The sequence below is a fragment of the Fukomys damarensis genome, unplaced genomic scaffold (assembly GCF_012274545.1).
Source record: "Fukomys damarensis isolate Sample0158 unplaced genomic scaffold, DMR_v1.0_HiC HiC_scaffold_35, whole genome shotgun sequence".
Taxonomy (NCBI): Eukaryota; Metazoa; Chordata; class Mammalia; order Rodentia; family Bathyergidae; genus Fukomys; species Fukomys damarensis.
This window is the reverse complement of record NW_022900947.1, coordinates 30,686,422-30,708,288: the sequence shown is the minus strand read 5'-3', so window position 1 is coordinate 30,708,288 and position 21,867 is coordinate 30,686,422. Positions and strand designations below refer to the sequence as shown.

Sequence of the window (21,867 nt, the reverse complement as noted above, 5' to 3'; positions counted from 1 at the left end):
CTTTCATCATTTATTTGCTTACCTGCTATGGTTGTGACAAAGGGTGCTAAATAATCTTGTCTTACCTTTCAGAAAACTTGCATCTGAGGTAGTTAACTGCCCACAAGAATTATTTATTATAAGGCATCTTCTGTCTGATTAGGTAATTCTTGACAATTATTAGTCATAATAGATTCCAAAGTGTTCAACATATTGAACAATTACTTAGAGCCACATGACTCAAGGTTGTGGACATAATATAACTGAAGAATTGGGGCTGCTTTGGGGAATAATAGGGAAAAAAATTGGTTCCAGATTACCGAGTGCCATTGGGCAGAAATGTACTGGAGGCACCTTGAACCTGCCGTGTGAAAAGTCACAGCACTTGTTTTCACTGTATTGAATAAGGTGGGGGGCTTGAAGTCAAAGAGACATTGAAACCAGTGTACCATAATCTAAGGGGAGAAAAGACAAACCAGTGCAGAGGACCTTCAATAGAAAAAAGAGTGATGGGATCATACTGAGATCACCTTAAATATTTCCTTAGAAAGAATTGGTATGATATTTCATGAACAAGATTTTAATTATATTTTTTGAAGTAAGGTCACCTTTCAGGTAGATAATAGGTAATTTTTCATTCCACTTTTCAAATTTAATTCTCCATGTTTCTGTGAGTAATTAAAACTTCCTGTTTCCACTGCAAAACCCAGTGAAGTAATCTCTGTACTTATGACTCATTTGATAAGTGCTTACTGAATATATTAATAAAGGCTTCCTGCTTAATTCTTTCCTCTCCTTTCCTTTCCACTTTTAGCCCTTATTTCTGATACTGTACTGAATTATTTCTGCTTCATGAAAAGTAGACTTTGTTGACATGTCACATATAAGTTGCTATAAGTTCTTTAAGGATAAGCTAGGGCTCATATAACAAAGGAATAATTACATTTTTGGAGGTGTCATTAAAAGTTCACAATGATGGCTTCTTTGTTGATAGTTATGGTGAAGGTTTTTTTTTTGTTTTTTTGGTTTTTGGTACCGGGGATTGAACTCGGGTCCTTGCGCTTGCAAGGCAGGCCACTGAACCGCTGAGCTAAATCCCCGGCCCCTATGGTGAAGTTTTTTTGATAAATTCTTTCTTTCTTTTTTGTTTTTTTGGTTTTTGGTACCGGGGATTGAACTCGGGTCCTTGCGCTTGCAAGGCAGGCCACTGAACCGCTGAGCTAAATCCCCGGCCCCTATGGTGAAGTTTTTTTGATAAATTTTCATTTCACATCAACTGACAGTAGTATTTAATATTAGAATACTAGGCTGCGGATTTAGCTCAGTGGTTTCGCTGCCTGCCTCGCAAGTGCAAGGGCCTGAGTTTGATCCCTGGAACCAAAAAAAAATAGGGCTGGGGATTTAGCTCAGTGGTTGAAGAAGAAAATAAGCTAAAGGCTGTATGTCAGCTGTCATAAAGAAGTAACTGGAAGCTACCACAAGTTCTGTTAACGTGTCATTAGCCATGGCTAAAAGAGAGAATAGGAGATTAATTAACATATGGCTAACATGTGTTTAGAAATTTAAACTCTGTTTATTACAAAAATTAATTCTCCTTTTTTGAATCATTAACAGTTTATCCCAAGTGTCACTTGGACAGTGTGTTTGTTTACATACTGACTATCCCAAGCATCACTTGGGCAGGTGTCATTTTGATTCTTATATTGAATAAATTTGATTAAAATGTCATTTTTATATTTCCTCTTATAAAAATTAATGAAAAAGTATGTAATTTTTTGGTCATTCTATATTAAAATAATTGGACTGGTAGTGGTGAATGGATTAAAACCATTGTCTCCTAAAGCTATATCTATTCCTCTAGGTTTTGTCTTTCACACATCCTACCTCGTTCCACTCTGCAGAGACATATGAGTCCTTGCTACAGTGCCTAAGAATGGAAGATGACAAGGTAGCAGAAGCTGCAATACAGATTTTTAGAAATACAGGCCACAAAATAGAAACAGACCTTCCTCAGATACGATCGTGAGTACATATTTGCATGGTAAACACAAAAGTTTCTTCAGTGTTATAGCCACAGAATCACTGTTTCCCTTTCATGTAAGAAGATAAGAAAAAGGAAAGACTTTCATTTAAAAGGACTTCTTCTGTGTACTCTTCTGTCACTACCTTGCCCTTACTCTATCACCTAAAATTTAGGCAGATGAACAAACTTACACTCAAGCTATTGTAGAAGTTAGCAGTACTTTAACTCATGATTAATATATTTTCCTAATCTGTATATGTTCATGTTTTTCTAAGTGGATCATAAATTTAATAACTTGCCTTCTTATCCCGCCAAAGAATGAGGCAAAAGTGTACTTTATGAAAAACTTAATAGTTGCTTGGTTGTTGGAATTGGTGCTTATGTTACCTTGATCTTTCCCTGTAGCTCAGTTCCCTTCTCCTAATATGAAAGAAGCACATTTTGGTATTTTAACTTTGTCATCTTAAAGATATTTCCTTTAGGCTTATTCTTGTGCTCAGAGTTTGGGTGTTAAGGAGATCTCTTTTGGAGGGAGGTACACTGCTCATAATTTGTGGAATCAGGTGTACAGGGTATATAAGTAATTTATGGCATATCTAAGCAAACCAGTTCTTCATAGGATGATAATAGTAAAACAAATGTATTCCTGGCATTTTCATTGAATTTGTGAGCCAATAATTTGTGAAATAATTCGGTATTTATGTTATATTCTCTTAATTCCTGGCACTTTAGTGGCAAATACAAAAGAATTATTCAGTCTTTCCTTGCCTTCAAGGATTTTATAGTCTAGAGGTGATTGTGTGTGTGTGTGAGAGAGAGAGAAAGAGAGAGAGAGAGAGATCTTTGATCTAGTAATCTAAAATTTGTTGAGTTTTTCATGGTAGGAAAACCTATACTTTTTTAAGGCAAAGGATCTATTCTATGTATTGTATCCCAAAGAAAGCAGTAACAACGAGTATCAATAGAAGAGTTTAATTTGGACACAAAAACTAAAACCTCTTGTTTTTAAGAGTAGTGGGAACCTTGGTGTGGTGGCCACACCTGTAATCCCAGTACATTCTAACCTAAAGCAGGAAGGTTGCCACAGGTTCAGGGTTAGCCTGGGCCACTTTGTGAGTTCAAGACTAGCATGATCTGCATGTGTAGCAAGACCCTATCTGCAAAAAAAAAATCTTCAATAGCCTTTATCTTAAAACGTTTTTTTGCTTGTTTGTTTTATTTTTAACTTGGAAACAGAGAGGTGACTTTAAATCTTTTGGTAGATCAGATAATTTTTAGGAGAGACTTCTCTACCAGCTTACATCCAAATGGGGAAAGTGAGAGACAACCAAAAGGTTTGTGGCTTTATGAGCGTAAAAACAAAACAAAAAACTATAGGGCTGGTATTTGGCTCAGTGGTTCTGCTGCTTTCATTGCAAGCAAGGGCCTGAGTTCAATCCCTGATACCAAAACAAACAAACAAACAAAAAAACAACTCTGATATTATTTTTTGCAGGACCTTAATTCCCATTTTACATCAAAAGGCAAAGAGGGGTACTCCACACCAAGCGAAACAGGCCGTGCACTGTATACATGCCATATTCACAAATAAAGAAGTCCAACTTGCACAGATTTTTGAGGTATATATAATAGGATGTGTTTATGTCAATCTTCACTTCTTGAACTGTGATTTTATAAAGATGGAAGCTATATTTGCTGTTGAGTACATGTATTCATGCCCTAGTATATAAATTTCTTCGGAGCAGGTATTCTGCTTTAATCAGCCCTATATGTTCAGCTGTTAGTCCCCGTTATATATTCTAAAACTTCATATTGGAAAATATTTTGTGTGTGAGAACATTTCACTTCATTTTAGCTATGTTAGCTGAGTGGTCCATTTATCTTCACTGAGTGTTTAGAGATGACTTTGAAACCACCCTGTTTACCTAACAACCCTAATGAAAGTTAATCTCATTTCCCTTTCTTTATTTATGATTCTTAGCTTGATTTTGCTACCAGAAAAGTATTCCTGTTACCATAATTGGAGGTAATAAGAACAGAAGTCTGTGAACCTCTACTTTTTTTTATGGTTCTCAGTTATTTAAAAATGTCCCCACAGGGTAAGAAATTTGCCAACACAGCAAACCTAATTTAGGGATATTGAAAGTAATGCAGATTGTTGAAGTAGAAATACTCTTATTTTCTACTTTTTACTTGAGTTTAATGTCTTTTCCTTTATCTTGTACATTTTTCAATCTTGCAAAATTCCAGTAGGCCAACTAAGAACCAAATAAATATCTAATGTGATTGAAGTTAATTGTGATCATATCATTCAAAGAGATATTTGGGCAAGCTAAATTTGGAAGGGCTCAGGAAAATCTATTTCTATTTATGTAAAAGAATGTTTTGTAATATTTTCTGTTTTATTTTTGTAGCCACTCAGTAGGAGTCTGAATGCTGATGTACCAGAACAACTTATAACTCCGTTAGTTTCATTGGGCCACATTTCTATGTTAGCACCAGATCAGTTTGCTTCCCCGATGAAATCTGTAGTAGCAAATTTTATTGTGAAAGATCTACTAATGAATGACAGGGTAAGTTTCTCACTTAATTAAGTTCAGAATCTTGAAATTAAGACTGTTTACATCTTTATCACAGAAACAGGTTGATTTTTCTCTGCCTGGTTGTAATTCTCTTTTCATGCTCTTCTGCTGGAGATTAAACCCAAAGCTTCAGTTACACTAAATCATGAATTTGAGCACTAAGCTGTATACCTAGCCCCACCCACTCTTTTCATTCATGTGAACTTGAATTTGACTAATTTGTAGAAATATTACATTATACATCTGGCACTAGATTTATGCACTCTGTTTCAGACATTGAAGTATATGTGAGTATGGGTTGTGATTCATTATCTCTGAGTTAGAACTCAGGAATATGTAGATTGAAAACATTCCCCAAATGATTCAGAAGCATACTTTGTTTAAGAATCACCACTTTCCCAAATGTTTCTAAATTAAAAGAGTTACTGAATAAAGACACGAACGGTTCTTACATGATCAGTCAATATGGATGACTTTTAGTTTGTTGTAAACGTACCATAAATCTAAGTTATCCAAAACCTCCCTAACTCTTTCCCACATGGTCTAGTAGTCTTGAGCCCTCAATATTCGGAACTGTAAAAAGAACCTGGGTGTAGTGGCACATGCCTGTAATCCCAGCCCTTGGGAGGCTGAGGCAGGAGGATTGCTGTGAGTTCGAGATCAGCCCGGGCTACACAGTGAGTTCTAGGTCAGTCTCAACTACATAGTGAGACCCTGTCTCCAAAAAAAAATATTAAAAGAAAGGCACCTGTTGTTGCATCTTCTGCACCCGTAGCCTCCTCTCTTGGATTATAGTACAATAAGGTAAGAGGATGCCCTGTTTTCATTTCCCACTCTACATCCATGTATTTGCCCTCTTGATAGATGTGGCTAGTAACAAATGTGAAATTTAAAATACTTCAGTTTTTGTCAAACTAGAGATTAGACACTTCTTAGATGGTGATTTTATTGTTGATGATCTTGTATTCACAAAGTTATTGGACGTATTAATGTCACAGCGTAACATTTTGATATATGTGTACAATGTATAATGATCAGATCATGGTAATTGGCATTATCTGTGACCTAATACTTGTACCCTCATAGCATTTCTTTGTGTTGTGAATATTCAGTATCATCTCTAATAGCTATTTTGATATATTCAATTATCGGAGCAAGGCAGCACATGAGTATAACATTAGCATTCAGGAAACTAAGGTGGAAGGATCATGCATTTAAGTCTAGTAGCTTATGCTACATAAAGGGATCCTCTCTCAAAAATCGAAAAGAAATATTTAACTTACTTGTTGTTGAGCATAGTTATCCCACTTTGCTATAGAATATTAGGAATAGAGCTGGGAGTGGTGGCACATGCCTTATAATCCCTGCACTTGGGAGTCTGATGCAGGAGGATTGCCACAAGTTCCAGGCCAGCCTGTGCTACATAGTGAGTTCAAAGATAATCTGAACTACAGAGTAGTAATACGCTATCTCAAGGTGGGGGAACACTGTATTGTGCAGTTCCTGAATCACCACCACTATCCATTTCCAAATCTATTTTGTCCTCCCAAGTTGAAACTTTATATCCATTAAGCAACAGTTACTCTGTTCCCTTCAGAACCTCTCTTCTGACTTGCTAGCTCCATGAGTTTGCCTATTCTATGTATCTCTTCATACAATATTTATCCTTTTGTGTCTGTCATTTTATTTACTGTATTTTGAAGGTTATCCATGTTGTATATATCAGCATTCATTTTTTAAATTAATTTTTTTGGTACATTTAAGGTATACAGTGTAGTGACATTTATCATTGGAAATTTGCACCTTTACATAATCCATCTTGGTTCTTATATTTTCCCCATTCCCCTGCCCTCCCTTTAACCCTTCCACCCTTCCCTATCTACAAAGACTTTTTCCATTTTTTTTTTCTCATGTTCCATTCCCATCTTCCTTTTCCCCTACCTCTCCCAGTTCCTCTTCCACTTTGCACCTTTTCTTCCTATTTGAAATTATCTATTAATACCTTTTAGAATTCATTCTTTTTATGGCTGAATAATAATCCTTTGTGTACATATCTGGCATTTTGTCTGCTGGACATGTGCATTGTTTCCACCTATTCTTGGCTATCGTGAATAACACTGACACTGAACATTTGAGTACCTGTCTTGTGGTCTTTTGGGGGTGTACCTAAGAGTAAAATTCCTGGATGACATGGTCATTCTGTGTTAACCTTTTTGAGGAATGACCAAACTGTTTCCCAAAGTGCTCATACCAATTTTTTTCTCCACATTTTATTAGTATATTTTTGCCATGATAGTAAATACATTATCATGGGGGGATTGGTATATAACTGTTCCATTTTATATTCTTTTTCTGTTTTATTGTCTTACTACCAACACATGAGGGGTCAAGTTTCTTCACATCTTTGCCAACACTTAGAAAAAATAATAACAATGCTAGGGATGTGAAATAGTATCTCATTATGCTTTTGATAAAAAGGATGTTAAGGTTCTTTCTCATGTACTTTTTGACTATCTTCATATCTATTCAAATCCTGTAGCACTTTTCATTTGATTATCTCTGTTATTGTTGAGCTGTAAGACTATATATTCTTTATATTAAACCTTGTCAAATATTTGCCAAATTCAAGATTATGAGACTCATGTGTTACCTGTTTAGTTTTAATTTTATAGCATTAACTTTTGTTGTCCTTGTTGTTATTGGGGATTGAACTCAGGGAACTTCTGCTTATAAGGCAGGCAGCAGCAATCTTTTTTTTTTTTTTTTTTTTTGCTGTGCTGGGGATCAAACTCAGGATCTTGCACTTGCTAGACAGGCGTGGCCTTAGTGTTAGTTTTTAAATTAAGATCTATGAGAAGGCTCAGAATTTAGTTAAGTGGTTCCGCCACCTGCCTCACAAGCGCAAGTTCCCAAGTTTGATCGCCAGTACCCACCCACCCCCCCAAATTAATATCTATGAGGACCAGAGTTTATAGCTCCACAGCAGTGTCTGCCTGGCAAGCATGAAGTTGTGAGTTCGATCCCTGATGCAAAAACCAGTTAAGATCTTTGATCATATTTGAGTTAAATTTTTTATGTGGTATAACAGCACAGCATCATTCTTTAGTTTGTGGATATAAACTTTTCCGGCACCAATTATTGAAGAGACTGATCTTTTCACCAAAGAATGATCATGTGCTTTTTTCAAAAAATGTTTTATACGAAGTTTCCTTAGTTCTCTCTTTTCTTCCTTCTTCTAGGATCAGTCACAGTTTTTTTTTTTTTTTTTTGGTACCGGGATCGAACTCGGGTTGTTGCGCTTGCAAGGCAGGCAATGGAACCACTGAGCTAAATCCCCAGCCCACAGTTTTAGTTATATAGATTCATAATAACTTCTGAAACTTGAGAGTATGACTTTTACAATTTCTTCTTTCCCAAGCTCTGCAGTGTGTCTTTCCTGTAGGTTTGTCCAGCATGAAAAACTTCATGAATAAAGTTTAACATTTTTCTTTATAAAAGCTAAGTTTGTCCAATTGTCTATAGTCAACAGGTGAAAAGAATGGAAAATTGTGGTCTCCAGATGAAGAAGTTTCCCCTGAAGTACTAGCAAAGGTAAATTTATGTGGGTCTTGATAAGCTTTATGTTGGGGGAAAAAGAAAGGTTTATACTTATCCCCCCCCCCGTCCTCTTCCGTCTTTTTTAATAGTTAAGGAGCAAGCCAGGTATGATGGGACACACCTGTAATTTCAGCTGTTTTGGAAAGTGAGGCTGGAGGATCATAAGTTGTGGGTCAGCCTGAGCAACTTAGTGAGGCCCTACCTCAAGATAAAATTTTAAAAGAGGACTGGAGATGTAATTCAGAACTAGAGTACTTGCCTAGACTGAGCAAGGTACTGGGGTGAGTCCCCTGTACCACAAAAAAATAATTTTTCCAATGAGGTGCTTTAATTTTAAAATCCATAGTACATATGTGTTGTCTCTCAAATAAATTGTACTTGTCATTGTTCCTGACCCTCCATCAGTCTTCAGCCTGCTGAAACAATCTCAGTGTTGCTTGTGGACATGGAGATTAGGGAATGCTGGTGCTTGGAGGCATCTTAACCTGTAGCCTCACACCACAGTCTACAAACAGATGCTTGATTATTCCCTTGGCAGAGCTAGGTAGTTATCACGAAACTGTGACTTGGTAGATGTAAATTAGGCTTCAATAGAGCAAAGTCTTTGAAGTGGTGAGCTTGAAATTTAAAATAGGACATTATATCACCTTTGATAATTATTTCAGTTTGTAGTGATGTGTTTCTGTCAATTCCTTTTTTTCCAGGCTTTCAGTAAGTATAGTAAATAACACGTAGATCCTTTGGCTTTATGCATAGTATATTAACAGTCTTTTGAGTAGATACCTTCAAATAGTTGCCGCCACTAATAATTTTAGAAAATCCTATTTTTGTTTATTTATTTATTTATTTTTTGGTCAGAATGTTAAATGGTATAGAACCAGACTTCATGGTTTCTTCACTTTTTCATTACTACAAAAAATATGAGGGCTGGGATTTAGCTTAGTGGTTCAGCCGCCTGCCTCGCAAGCACAAGGTCCAATTCCTGGTGCCCAAAAAAAACAGGAATGCCTACCTAAATCGTTGTTCAATTCGTTTTGAATTGACATGTAGTAATTATACATTTTTACAGGGTACAGTGTAATATTTCAGTATGTGCATATAATGTGTGATAACTGTCAGAATAATTAGCAGATCCACTCAAACATTTATCATCATTTCCTTATATTGGGAATATGTAAAGTCCTATCTCCTGGGTATTTTGAAATCTTCATTTAGTTGGTCAACCATAGTTATCCCACTGTGTATAGGGCATTAGAAGTTATTCCTCCAATCCAGCAGCTGTGTTCATGTTCTGGTTAGATATCCTCCATTCTTCCCTCTTCATAGTCCCCAGGCTCTAATAATCATCCCTATTAAAATTATTTTTAAACTGTGTATTTTAATAAAATGCGAAAACCTTCTGGCCAGGCATAGTGGCACAACACCTGTCATCCCAGCACTCCAGTGGCTGAGGCAGGAGGATAACCCCAAATTGAGGGCCAGCCTGTGGGCTACCTAGTAAGTTCAAGGCCAGCCTGAACTACATGGGAAGAACAAACAACAGCAACAACAACAAAAAATGCCTGAATTTTGGAGCCAGATCTCGAATCATGTATCTTGGTGTACTTATCTATTGGCATTGAGAATACCTCCCTCAAGGAGCTATTTTAGAGATTGTATGATTGAATACATGTACATCTCTGAGCAAAATGCCTAGTAGAGATAAAATACAGAATACATATTATTGTTATTCTCCAGTAAGCTTTTATACTGAAGTTTGTTGAAGATAAGTAAAGCTCATTAATCTTGTTCATATAAATTAATCTTCCCCTTGGAATTTTAAGTTGCTTTCTTTTTTTAGCATGTTAATATTTTATAGGTACAGGCAATTAAACTTCTGGTAAGGTGGCTGTTGGGTATGAAAAACAACCAGTCTAAATCTGCCAATTCAACTCTTCGCTTATTATCGGCGATGTTGGTTAGTGAGGGTGACCTGACAGAGCAAAAGAGGATCAGGTGAGATTTTTCTGCCTTCCCAATTTCGTTAGCTCAGAAATTTTGGTAAGGGTTTACATGGGATTTATTTACCTAATGTTATAATTATGCTTCATGATTTGAAATCAGATCTTACATGCTTACTTGGGGGTCTGTGTCCCTTAGAATACTTTTATTTTTAACAGTTTTTCTTTGCTTCTAAAGACCCTGAACTTTTTACTAGTAAATTTCTAGTCATAATGACTGTAGTGTAATATTACAGTTAACATTAACATCTAAACCAATAACACAAATATTTGTTGAATTTCTACTCTGTAAAACATGATCAGTCACTGCATTTATGGAACTTACCCTGTATTAAAGTGATAGAACAAGTGGAAAGAATTAAGTACGGTGAAACTGATAAAATTCTTAGTGCTGCTTCAAAGAAGGGAGCGTTGATATCTCCTGTTGGGTTTCATACAAGACAATATATGGTTCTACATATGCAAAAAATAACATTGTTTAGTCTTCAAATCTGTGAAACTACAGTCTCCTTTATGTTTCTTTTAAAATAGAAGCAAAGCCCAGCCGGGTGTGGTGGCACACACCTGTAATCCCAGCACTGGGAGGCTGAGGCAAGAGGATCACTACAAGTTGGAGGCCATCCTGGGCTACATAGTGAGTTCAAGGCCAGTTTGAACTACATAGTGAGACTCTATCTTAAAAAACAAAACAAGTCTAAATTTTTGAAGTTCCTTGTTTCTTCCAAATTCCTGTTTACTAGCAGCAAGCTTACCAGGAGAGATACCCAGAAATTTATACTTGTGATGCATTTCTGCTTTAAATTTTTTGTTAGAGGACAGAGATTTAATCATTCATTTATGCATTCATTTTTTATTCAGCACTATTAGATACCAGGTACTATTGTTTTATTTATATGAGAAAAAAAAATTTTTTTTTTTTTTTCATTTTGTTTTTTTGAGACAGGGTCTTGATATGTAGTTCAAGGTGGCCTTGAACTCACTATGTAGCCTAGGCTGGCCTTGAACTCAGAGAAATCCTCCTGCCTCAGCCTCCCCCATACCCGGCCAATAATGGGTTTTTTGTTTTGTTTTTTATTTTTTTTTGTGGTACTGGTATTGAACCCAAGGCCTTCCCTGCTGAACTATAATATATCCTTGGTCCTTTTGCGGGGGTAGCATATTCCTAGATTGCTGAAACTTTCGATTTTCCTGCCTTAGCAGTGCCCAACTTGTTTAATTTTTGCAATGTTGGATATCTGTGTGTCGCCCAGGGCCTCTTGCTTACCAGGCAAGCACTCACTAATTGAGCTATTTCCCAGACCTGAAAAATGTTTTAACATTACTAATACCTCTTTTGCCTTATCAAATAAGGAGGATGATTTTTTTGAATCTTTTTGCTCAGTGGAATAAGGAAAAAGAATTCCGTCATTATTCTAAGTGCAAAATGTACTCTTCTGCATGGACAGAGTGATTCACACCCATAATCACACCTACTTGGGAGACTAGGACAGGAGACTGTAAGTTTGAAGCCAGCCCTGACAATTTATCAACTCTCTATCTCAAGTAGAAAAAAGTAAAAAGAGCAGGAGGACAAAGCTCAGTGATGGAGCTCTTACCTAGTGTACATGAGGCATTAGGTTCACTCACCACTGCAAAAAAAATATTTTTGGCATTTTTAAATGTTCTTAGTTTTAGCTCATTGTTTTTCTACTTATTTTAGCTCATTTTTCTACTTTGGATTAATAAAAGAATTATGAAAATATACAAACATTCTTTCCAAGATTATCAAAAAAATTGGGGAAACTTTAAACTATGGTATACAAATAGGAGTCATTAGATTACAATTCAGTGTTATATATATCATGTCATTAGCTTGGACTGCAAAAATTCATGTAACTCTATAAGCAGTACTTCGTTTTTTAAACATCAATTTTCTCCTCTGTAAGAATGAAAATTAAATGAGAAAAAAACCTGTAAGGCGCTTCACATACTGCTTGGCACAGAGTAGGCACTCCGTGTAATTGCTGTTGTTTTCTTTCCTCATTCATCTGCTGCTGCAGCCATTTCAGAGTCCCTCATTTTTTTTGTTTGTTTGTTTGTTTGTTTTTTTGGGTTTTTTTCCAGTAGCAGGGATGGAACTCAGGACCTTGCCCTTGCCAGGCAGGCACAGCACCGTTGAGCTATATCCCCAGCCCCAAGTGTCCCTCGTTATTATCATTGTTCAGTTTAATCCATTTATCTCACAGTACTTTGTTTTCTGCTCTTGTGTAATGAGCAAAAAATCCCAGTGGTTCGTCCTCATCTCCTTAAGTCTTCAAAATGCAAAACCAACCACACTATGTTCCACACAGAACTTGAAGCAGGAAAATTGTGCTTCACCTCATTCATTGTCACATTTTACCATTTTTAGGTCAGATAAGTTCAGGTGGTGAGGGTGGGTGTGCCAAGGCCTCCTAGGTACCCTTTGGGAACTCCATTCCATGGAAGGAAATCAGCCCAGCTACTAATTCTAAAACAGACACTGATCTTTATCTCAGTATCCTTTCAGTTCAGGTATTTTTTCTGATAGTGCTTCCCCCCTATTTCCCTGTCATTTCATCAGACGTGGAGGATTAAGCTAGATTCCAGTTCTGTGTGTATGCATGTATATTCATAAAAATACAGAATAACAAGAATAAAAATATTTTAAAACAATTTAAAATGTGAGCAATTGATGTCAAATGATACTGAGTGACTTTTCATTCTTTGCCCAACCGCCCCCCCCTTAAAAATCACATTTTCTGCAAGAGTGTGTATTCTTGGGGGGTTTTGTTTTGTTTGTTGGTTGGTATCAGGGATCGAACTCGGGCCCTTGCACTTGCAAAGCAGGCAGCAGAACCACTGAGCCAGATCCCTAGCCAAGAGTGTCTATTCTTGAGATGAGAGGTCCAGATCCTAGTATAACTGCTCTTCAGAGCATTGCAGTTGTTTGGTAACAAGAGTAAGCAGAGTTGTTATTGTGACACAGATTGACAGAGCATGATTTAAAATGAAGGCTGATAAATTTGTTACCAGAAAGAATGATTTGAACAGTTTTCCCTGTTAAATTTGAGAACTCAAAAAGATAACTTCCTCAGGGCTGGGGATTTAGCTCAAAGGTTCTGCCGCTTGCCTCGTAAGTGCAAGGTCTCAAATTCTATCCCCAGTACCCCCCCCAAAAAAAAACTTTCTCATATTTCCACATTATGCTGTTTTAAACATAAATTTACACCCATGAATCTTACACTCAAAAGAAGAATCAGGAAACCAGGCACAATAGTACACATCTGTAATCCTAACTACTCAGGAGGCTGAAGCAGGAGGGTGAAAAGTGTGAGACCAACCTAGGCAACTTAGGCTCTGTCTGAAACTAAATAAATAAGCCTGGGTATATAGCTTAGCATTCCCTTAGTTCAGTTCCCTGCACCTCCCCCATAAAAGGATCAAAGCATTGTTATATGCAATAATGGTTATAGGAAATGTTTATTTCTTTTTTGTTTGTTTATAGTAAATCTGATATGTCTCGCTTGCGATTAGCTGCTGGTAGTGCCATAATGAAGCTTGCTCAGGAACCTTGTTACCATGAAATTATTACTCCAGAACAATTTCAGCTCTGTGCACTAGTTATTAATGTAAGTATTTTGTGAAATACTTGTTTTCAACGTTAAATCCACTTTTTTTTTCTATATATTCGGATCTACTTAACATGCACTGAAGATATTGCTATTGCCTATTTAAATATTTCCCAATGTTAAATTATTTATTTCTCTCATATAATTTTGTTGTTGTGGTTACCCGGGATCAAACTCAGGTCCTTGCACTTGAGAAGCAGGCAGCAGCACCACTGAGCTAAATCCCTGGCCCTATAGTTGTTATGTTAAAAATAAAGAAGACATTTAAAATACTTAAAATATTTGCCAATTTTAAGTCTTTTTCCTCTTGTGCTGGTGTAGGATGAGTGTTACCAAGTAAGGCAGATATTTGCTCAGAAGCTGCATAAGGCACTTGTGAAGTTACTGCTCCCATTGGAGTATATGGCTATCTTTGCTTTGTGTGCCAAAGATCCTGTGAAGGAGAGAAGAGCACATGCACGGCAGTGTTTACTAAAAAACATCAGTATAAGAAGGGAGTACATTAAGCAGAACCCTATAGCTACAGGTAAGTAGCTGACAGTTCCCAAGTGCATGTTTACCTTATCAGTGTAAGAGTTTTTGAGGGGAGGTCATATATCTCTATTACAGTTTATGATAAAACTGGAACTTTTGTAGAATGCAGTTGTAGTTCTGATCAGTTAAAGAGCCAACTTCTTGAATTTTGAGTCCTATTAATTTATGTAACAAAATTTTGGGTAATTGCATTTCTCTTATATAATCAGCAGTATAGTTTCAGTCTGAACACATTGCTCAGGTGACAGAGTGCAAATTTTACCTTTATAATCTTTCAGATGTCTTTAAGCTTGAGTATCTTTCAAAATTGGCCGAAAAGTATTCTAGTAGTACTATCTAGATACTATGTTGCCTCTAATTTGTAAACAGTTGAAAAAAAAATGGAAACTGAAGTTGTTAGAAGTCGAACCTAAGAACGGATTTATAAAAGCTGGTATATAGTCAGGCTTGGTGCGTGCCTGTAATCAGTGTTCATGAGGCTGTGCTGTGAATTCAAGGCTATCCTAGGCTGCATAGTGAGACCCTGTCTCAAAAAATAAAATTAAAATAAATGCTATCATGTTCTTAACAATGATGTTTTCACTATAGAGAAATTGTTATCGCTGTTGCCTGAATATGTAGTTCCATACATGATTCATCTATTAGCCCATGATCCAGATTTTACAAGATCACAAGATGTTGATCAGCTTCGTGATATCAAAGAGTAAGTCTTAACGATTTATCAAGATTTCCAAAGATTGTTTTTACTTTTCAAAAAATGCTACATTTTTCATGTTGTGTTTCCCATTATTATTTCTATGTTTTTGTTCATTCATTGTAAAATTGTGTCATCTTTCAAAATTGTTCCCATCTAACTAGCCCTTTTTGATTGTTGAGTTTCTTATTTATGTGCAGTACTTAGCTATCTTAAGTGTTTACATTGGTTAGTTTGGTTATTTTAATTTTGTATGTTGTGATTTTTTACCGTTTGTGTTAAACTGAGCATCAGTGAGGCAATTCAGAAAATCAAGAAATAAAAGTGTGCCCCTTGGTCTAGGAGTGAAGCTCAGGGATAGGTATTTGCCTAGCATATCAATGGCACTGAGAAACAATCATACTCACCTTTACATGCATCTTAGAGATAGTGCCTTAGCATGATGGCACATGTCTGTATCTCACTTGGGCCTCTGAGGCCAGAGGATTGGAAGTGCAAGTCTTGCCAAGGCAACTTAGTGAGACCCTGTTGCAAAATAAAAAGGGTCCAGGATATAGCTCAGATAGATGAAAGTTCTTGGTTCAATCCCATGTCAGTATTGCCCCCAACCAAAAAAAAATAGTATCTTAAAAACATGCCTTACATGAAGTATCCTATGCCGAGACAAAACACAATACAAAGTAGAAATTGGTATACGGGGCCAGGGATTTAGCTCAGTGGTTCTGCCTGCCTTGCAAGGGTAAGGTCCTGAGTAAAAAAAAAAAAAAAAAAAAAAAATGCAAAAAAATTGGCATACTGTGCAGCATATAATAGTAAAACAGAGTTGGGGATTGTCTACAACTGTCCTCTAAGGAACCTGAAGGTAATATTTACATCATTTCTTCCTCATTGCTGTGTTTTTTGCCTTACACCTTTTTTTTTTTTTTTACTGGGTATCGAACTCAGGACGTATAGGACATAAGTCTTATTCCTAAACAATTATAGCTCATATACTTTCACAATAAGTCTACAGTTTTGTAAAATGTTTTAGAACTTTTATTAAGTTGTGTATATATTTTTTAAAGCTGTATACTTGGGCTTTAGATAGATAGTTCTATCCCCCAAACATTGGTCTTGATACCTTTGTCAAAAATTAGTTGTCCGTGCCCCTGGTGTGGTGAGATAAGCTTTTATTCCCAGTGTTTTGGGATGCTAAGGCAGAAGGATCACAAATTCCTGAGCAATTTAGTGAGATGATGTCTCAAAAAATAAAATGGTCTGAGGATGTACCTCAGTGATAAGGCCATGGTTCAATCCTTAGTATCAACAACAACCAAAAAAATTATATATACATCAGTTTTTTGGCCATGTATGGATTTATTTCCCAATTCTCAGTTCTGTTCATGCTTTTTTCATATCCATATACTATATGACACTATAGCTTTGTAGTATCTTTGAAAACTGGAAAGTATCAAGATTGCTTTCTTTTGTATGAATTTTTAGGATTTTTTTTTTCACTTCTGCCACAATTGAGATTTAATGGTGATAGCATTTAATCTGCTTTGAGTAGTAGTTCTATAATCTTAAATCTTCCAATACAAGATGTCTTTCCATTCACTTAGATCTTTTAAGTTTTTTGATTCAGTAGTGTTTACATCTGAAGTAAAGCAGGCAGAGCTTTTGCACTGAGCTACAGCCCCAGCCTCCCTTTTTTTAAATTGAGTTTATTGGTACATTTTAGGCATACAGTACGGTTGCATTCATTATTGGGATCTTGTACCTTTACATGACCAGCCCTATTTTTCATTTTAATACAGGACCTCACTAAGTTCCCCAACCTGGACTCGAACTTAGAATCCACCTGCCTCCGATTCTCAGAGTTCTGAGCTTACAGACATAGACCACCATGCCTGGTTTACATGTGACCTTTCCCATGTAGAGGAAATTCTCTCCCGTGCCTAGTTTAAATATTTTTGTCATAAAGAAGGAAGCCTGACTTTAGTTATGGCAAAAGAGTGAACATTCACTGAAATATGTTTTCTATGGAAAGTGCATTCCAGATAGCTTGGTGAAAAGATTTGGAAAGGAGAAGAATTAGCTTTGTGTGATAAGGCATGCAGAATCCATAATATTATGGGAACCTGCATACTACAAAGGATAGATAAAAGATCAGAAATTATATTATTAGGGCAGTGGTTGGTTTACATATATGAGACATGTCAGAGTTTTCAAAATATTCTAAAAGACAATTTTGATATCTGTAGTGTATTGTTTTATAATACATATGTATATATTGGACTATCATACTTTGTTAAAACTTTTCAAGGAACTGGGTCTCTGATGCACCAAGATTGCTGCCTTGTAAAAAAAAAGAAATGCTGCCTTGCACTGTCCTATAATAGCAATTCTAATAAAACAGTTCTTTGTAAAATTATCAAAAATTATTTAATAGTTCAATAGAATTCTGAATCCAGCCAGGCGTGGTGGCACATGCCTGTAATCCCAGCACTCGGGAGGCCAAGGCAGGAGGATCACTGAGTTTAAGACCAGCCTGAGCTACATAGTGAGTTGCAGGTCTGTCTCAATTACACAGTGAGACCCTGTCTCAAAAAAAAACAAAAAAAAAAGAAAGAAAGAAAGAACTCTGAATACAAAGAATTAATGAAGGAATTTCAGTATTTATAATCTAAAAAAAGAATTCTCAAACTTACAGAATGCTTAAGTCAAGTGTTGTCACCTTTCTCCAGCGTATAGCTCCTCAAATAAAGCTTACTGTATTTATGTTGTATGTTTTTAATATAAGGATAAAATTAGGCCTGGTTTTGATCCCAGTTCTTATCTCTGTGACTGTAGACAGGTAGTAGAGAGGTTCTTTATCTGTAAAGTGAGGATTTTTACATACTGTTCATAGTTAAGAGGACAGTATAAAGTGCTTAGCTTAATGTCCAGTGGACAGAAACTATTCATTAAATATTGAATAAATACTATTTTATTTGTTATCTTTCCTGTTCTCCATTATTTGATTGTTCAGCGTCCCAGTGGCTATCTTGAACTAGAGTTGGTATTACAGAAACTACCCACTTTTATTTAAACTGTTCTGTTAATTTTTTAAAATATTTATATGATCCTTAGGCAAAGAATTCCACGAGGAATATCATCACATAATTTTTGCTGTATTAATAAAGCAGTAGTCCTTTTGCAAATCATCTTTATAACATTAAAAAAAAAACCCATCCCAAGATTGACCAGTTTAAGTTCCCCAAGTGGTTCTAATGTTTAGTTTGATTTGGGATTCACTTTTACTTAGAAGTCTAATATCCTAGTTACGCATTTTATGTACAGTAAGTCCCCGACTTAGGCACATTCAAGTTGCAGTCTTTCATGGATGTACTGTATAAAACTCACTTTGTCAGATACAAACAAATCTGACTTAGGATTTTCCCAGAACAGAGTTCATTCTTAAGTCAGAGACTTACTATATTAATGGCTTTGCTACATGTTGACAAGTGGATAGCAGCAAAAATGGTTTGAAGTGTAACTGTTAGGGTGAGTTGTTGATTGCCACATGCATCATCTTTATAGTACATTCCATTCAGATTTATATCTCATCAAATTACATATCAGTCATAATTCTTCCATGTAACTTACACAGTTATAATGCCAAACTATACCAGATGCTGGTTTGCTGAGCATTGCTGTGTGCTACACAGCACATTCAAATCATCTACATGTATTATCATATAAGCCTTTATGCACCTAATGAAACCGTTAAAACTAATTGTGTTGTCTTCATTTTGAATATATTGTGATTTAATTTTCTACCTGAATATTACTGACAGGATAATAGTTACTTGGGGTTTTTTATATTTTAGTTTTATTGCATTTAGACAACAGAATTTCCCAATCAGGTATTTATTTCATCAAACAAACGTAGCTACATTTAGTCTCTTTAATATGTTCACTAACATTTAGGTGCCTGTGGTTTATGCTTGAAGTTTTAATGACAAAGAATGAAAACAATAGCCATGCCTTTATGAAGAAGATGGCAGAAAACATTAAATTAACCAGAGATGCCCAGTCTCCAGATGAATCCAAGACAAATGAAGTAAGATGGGTATCAACCAGGGAATGTTGTGATGTCAGAGAAAAACTTGTTGACTTGTTTATTTTTTCCTGGCCATTTACACAATAATTTAAATTGCAGCATGTCTGTGAAACACTACTTGCAATTTTTATTAATTTATTTTTTGTTGTTACACTTTTTATTAATTTCATGAAGTTTTTTTGTTTGGTTTGGTTTTTTTAAGAGTGTATCCTACCTCAGCCTTTGAAATGCTAGGATTATAGGTATACACTGCCATGCCGGGCTTAAATTTTGTCATTTTGGAGATGTTTAATAGCGTAAGAAAATCAGCATTACTTCTGCAGAGCAGGAGAATAAGGAATAGTAAAATTTGGGCTGAGGATGTAGTGCAGTGGTAGTGTGCTAGCCTACTAACATACCTTGGTTTTGATCCCTGGCACCAAAACAAATGGAAAAAAAAGAATCTACAAGTATATCGCCTTACGAACTCTAGTAGGCATATAGAAAATGGATATGCTTTTTATTTTGTTATTTCTAGTACATTTTCTCTTTCTCTTCTCCCTTTTCCCAGAAGCAATGCTAAACAGAAACAGGAAATGTTTTAGGAATAAATAACTGCATAGCCTTCTTTTAACTTCTTTTAATTTATACATTTGGTAGAATTGATACTTGTGATTGTTTTGCAATCCTGAAATTTGCTTACAGCCTTTCCCTTTTTCCTCTCTAGAAACTGTATACAGTATGCGATGTGGCATTGTGTGTCATAAACAGCAAGAGTGCTCTGTGCAATGCAGATTCACCCAAGGATCCTGTCCTCCCAATGAAGTTTTTCACACAGCCTGAGAAGGTAATTTTCTTCACCTTAGTTTTCTACTACAATTAGTATCACTCCTAGTGGCAGATTGTAGATTTGAGTATAGACTCAAAAAATATGTTATGTTTTGTTTTAGGGTTGGGAGACTTTATTCCAAAGCTCCAAATAACATCATTCTTACCTTACATAACAGGAGACAACTCAAGCCTTTTGTTGTTCTTAGTGTTCCTTTGAGGCATTTCTATGAGAAAAAAGAATTTTTACATTTTAAAAAATTAATCTTATTTTATAAAAACAGTATTTTTAGAGACAAAAAAGGTTTAAAAATACTCGCCACCATATAAATGTAAATACATCCATATATAAAATAAAATGTTAGTGTTTTTGGAATTGGTCTTGGTGATTGATAGATACACCTGGATTCTCATCAACCATGTCCAGCTCGACGGACAAGTTAATTCCTCTAAGGCTCAATTTCTTTATCTTTAGAGTATGATTTTTGTTTTGTTTTATTTGTTTTGTTTTTTTTTGTTGTTGTTGTTGTTTTTGGAGACAGGGTCTCACTATGCAGTTGAGACTGACTTGGAACTCACTTTGTAGCCCAAGCTGGTGTCGACTCACAGCGATCCTCCTACCTCAGCCTCCCAAGTGCTGGGATTACAGGCGTGCACCACCACGCCCAGTTAGAGTATGATTGTTAATACCTATGAACAGTTACTAATATCTAGGTTTATGTGACGTATTTCTCACACTGTGTACATTCAGTACATGGTATTTATGAATATTCAAAGTACATTCTCCTGCAGGAATTAAAGTCTTCTATGTAAGTAAATTTTCTACTTAAGACCTTTGGGTTTTGCTAGCTTACCTGGATCTTTCAAAACTTTTGAAAGGTGTTTTTCATTTATACCCTGATTTTAGGTAGTAGATTTATTTATAAAACAGAGTCCCAAATATTTCCGGAGAAAGCAGCATTAAAAGGATATTTACATATGTTTTTTCCTGTAAATAGGCATCAGTAACAATTTCCATAGGGAATTCTAAAAGAATCCCCAGAGAATAAAATTTCCTACTTTGAATACCATACTTTGTGCTAAAAATGTCTAACTGATTTTCATTATTGATTTAGTAGTCAATATTTACTCTGGCTTACTTTTGAGAGGAATAATAACAATTGCAAAGATGTTTATCCTCTTGCCAGGCCTGGTGGCACACTGCAGTAATCCCAGTACTTGGGAGGATGAAGCAGGAGGATCACCATGAGTTTGAGGCCAGCCTGAATTGTATAATGAGTTCAAAGCCAGCCTGGGCTACATAGCGAGACGATGTCTTAACAAAACAAACCAACAAAAAACAGTATTTGCCCTCAGAACTCAAACTACTTATCTTTGTCAGTATTCTTATGGGAGCTCTTGAATTTACCTTTAACCTCCTGACTACTTGGGCCATCATGACTGCAATAGAATGTCCATAACTTTCTGGCAATACCATAAAGTATTAAATGGTTGTTTGCCCTATACTTACATGGTCTGAAAGAACATATCTTTCGTTTGTTACCTGCAACTCATACTGATACTGGTTTTAGTCTTACTAATAATTTAGGTTTTTTTTAAAGTATGTAACTTTTCCTTAATTTTTTTTCTAATATTTTGCTTTGAATCAGCATGGATTCAAACCCTAAGAACATCAAGCTTATTAAGATAATGAACCTGGTGGTGATGGTATATCTTCAGAAATAAAATGAATGAACTTTGGTAGCCAGGCTTTGTAACATTTAGTTGCATGAAGACTTTTACCCAAAAGAAAAATAAATGTTTTTTTGGATATAGGGTCTTGCTATGTAGTTCAGGCTGGCCTTGAACTCACTGTGTGGCCCAAGCTGGCCTTGAACTTGTGCGATCCTCCTGCTTCAGTTTTCTGATTGCTGGGATTATAGGCATGCACTGCCCTAC

At 36.0% G+C, this 21,867-nt stretch overlaps 1 protein-coding gene across 2 annotated transcripts in view; it reads left to right on the top strand.

Annotated features, from left to right (window-relative positions):
• Pds5a (PDS5 cohesin associated factor A) overlaps nt 1–21,867 on the top strand; it is a 115,112-nt gene that overhangs the window by 74,137 nt on the left and 19,108 nt on the right. For both annotated transcript variants that reach the window (XM_010625121.3, XM_010625120.3), the window contains exons 18-27: nt 1,841–2,001; nt 3,498–3,621; nt 4,417–4,575; nt 8,107–8,175; nt 10,040–10,176; nt 13,687–13,810; nt 14,132–14,336; nt 14,933–15,047; nt 18,990–19,122; nt 19,829–19,948. In XM_010625121.3, coding sequence (XP_010623423.1) covers nt 1,841–2,001; nt 3,498–3,621; nt 4,417–4,575; nt 8,107–8,175; nt 10,040–10,176; nt 13,687–13,810; nt 14,132–14,336; nt 14,933–15,047; nt 18,990–19,122; nt 19,829–19,948 — 1,347 coding nt within the window. The remainder of the gene's footprint in view (nt 1–1,840; nt 2,002–3,497; nt 3,622–4,416; nt 4,576–8,106; nt 8,176–10,039; nt 10,177–13,686; nt 13,811–14,131; nt 14,337–14,932; nt 15,048–18,989; nt 19,123–19,828; nt 19,949–21,867) is intronic.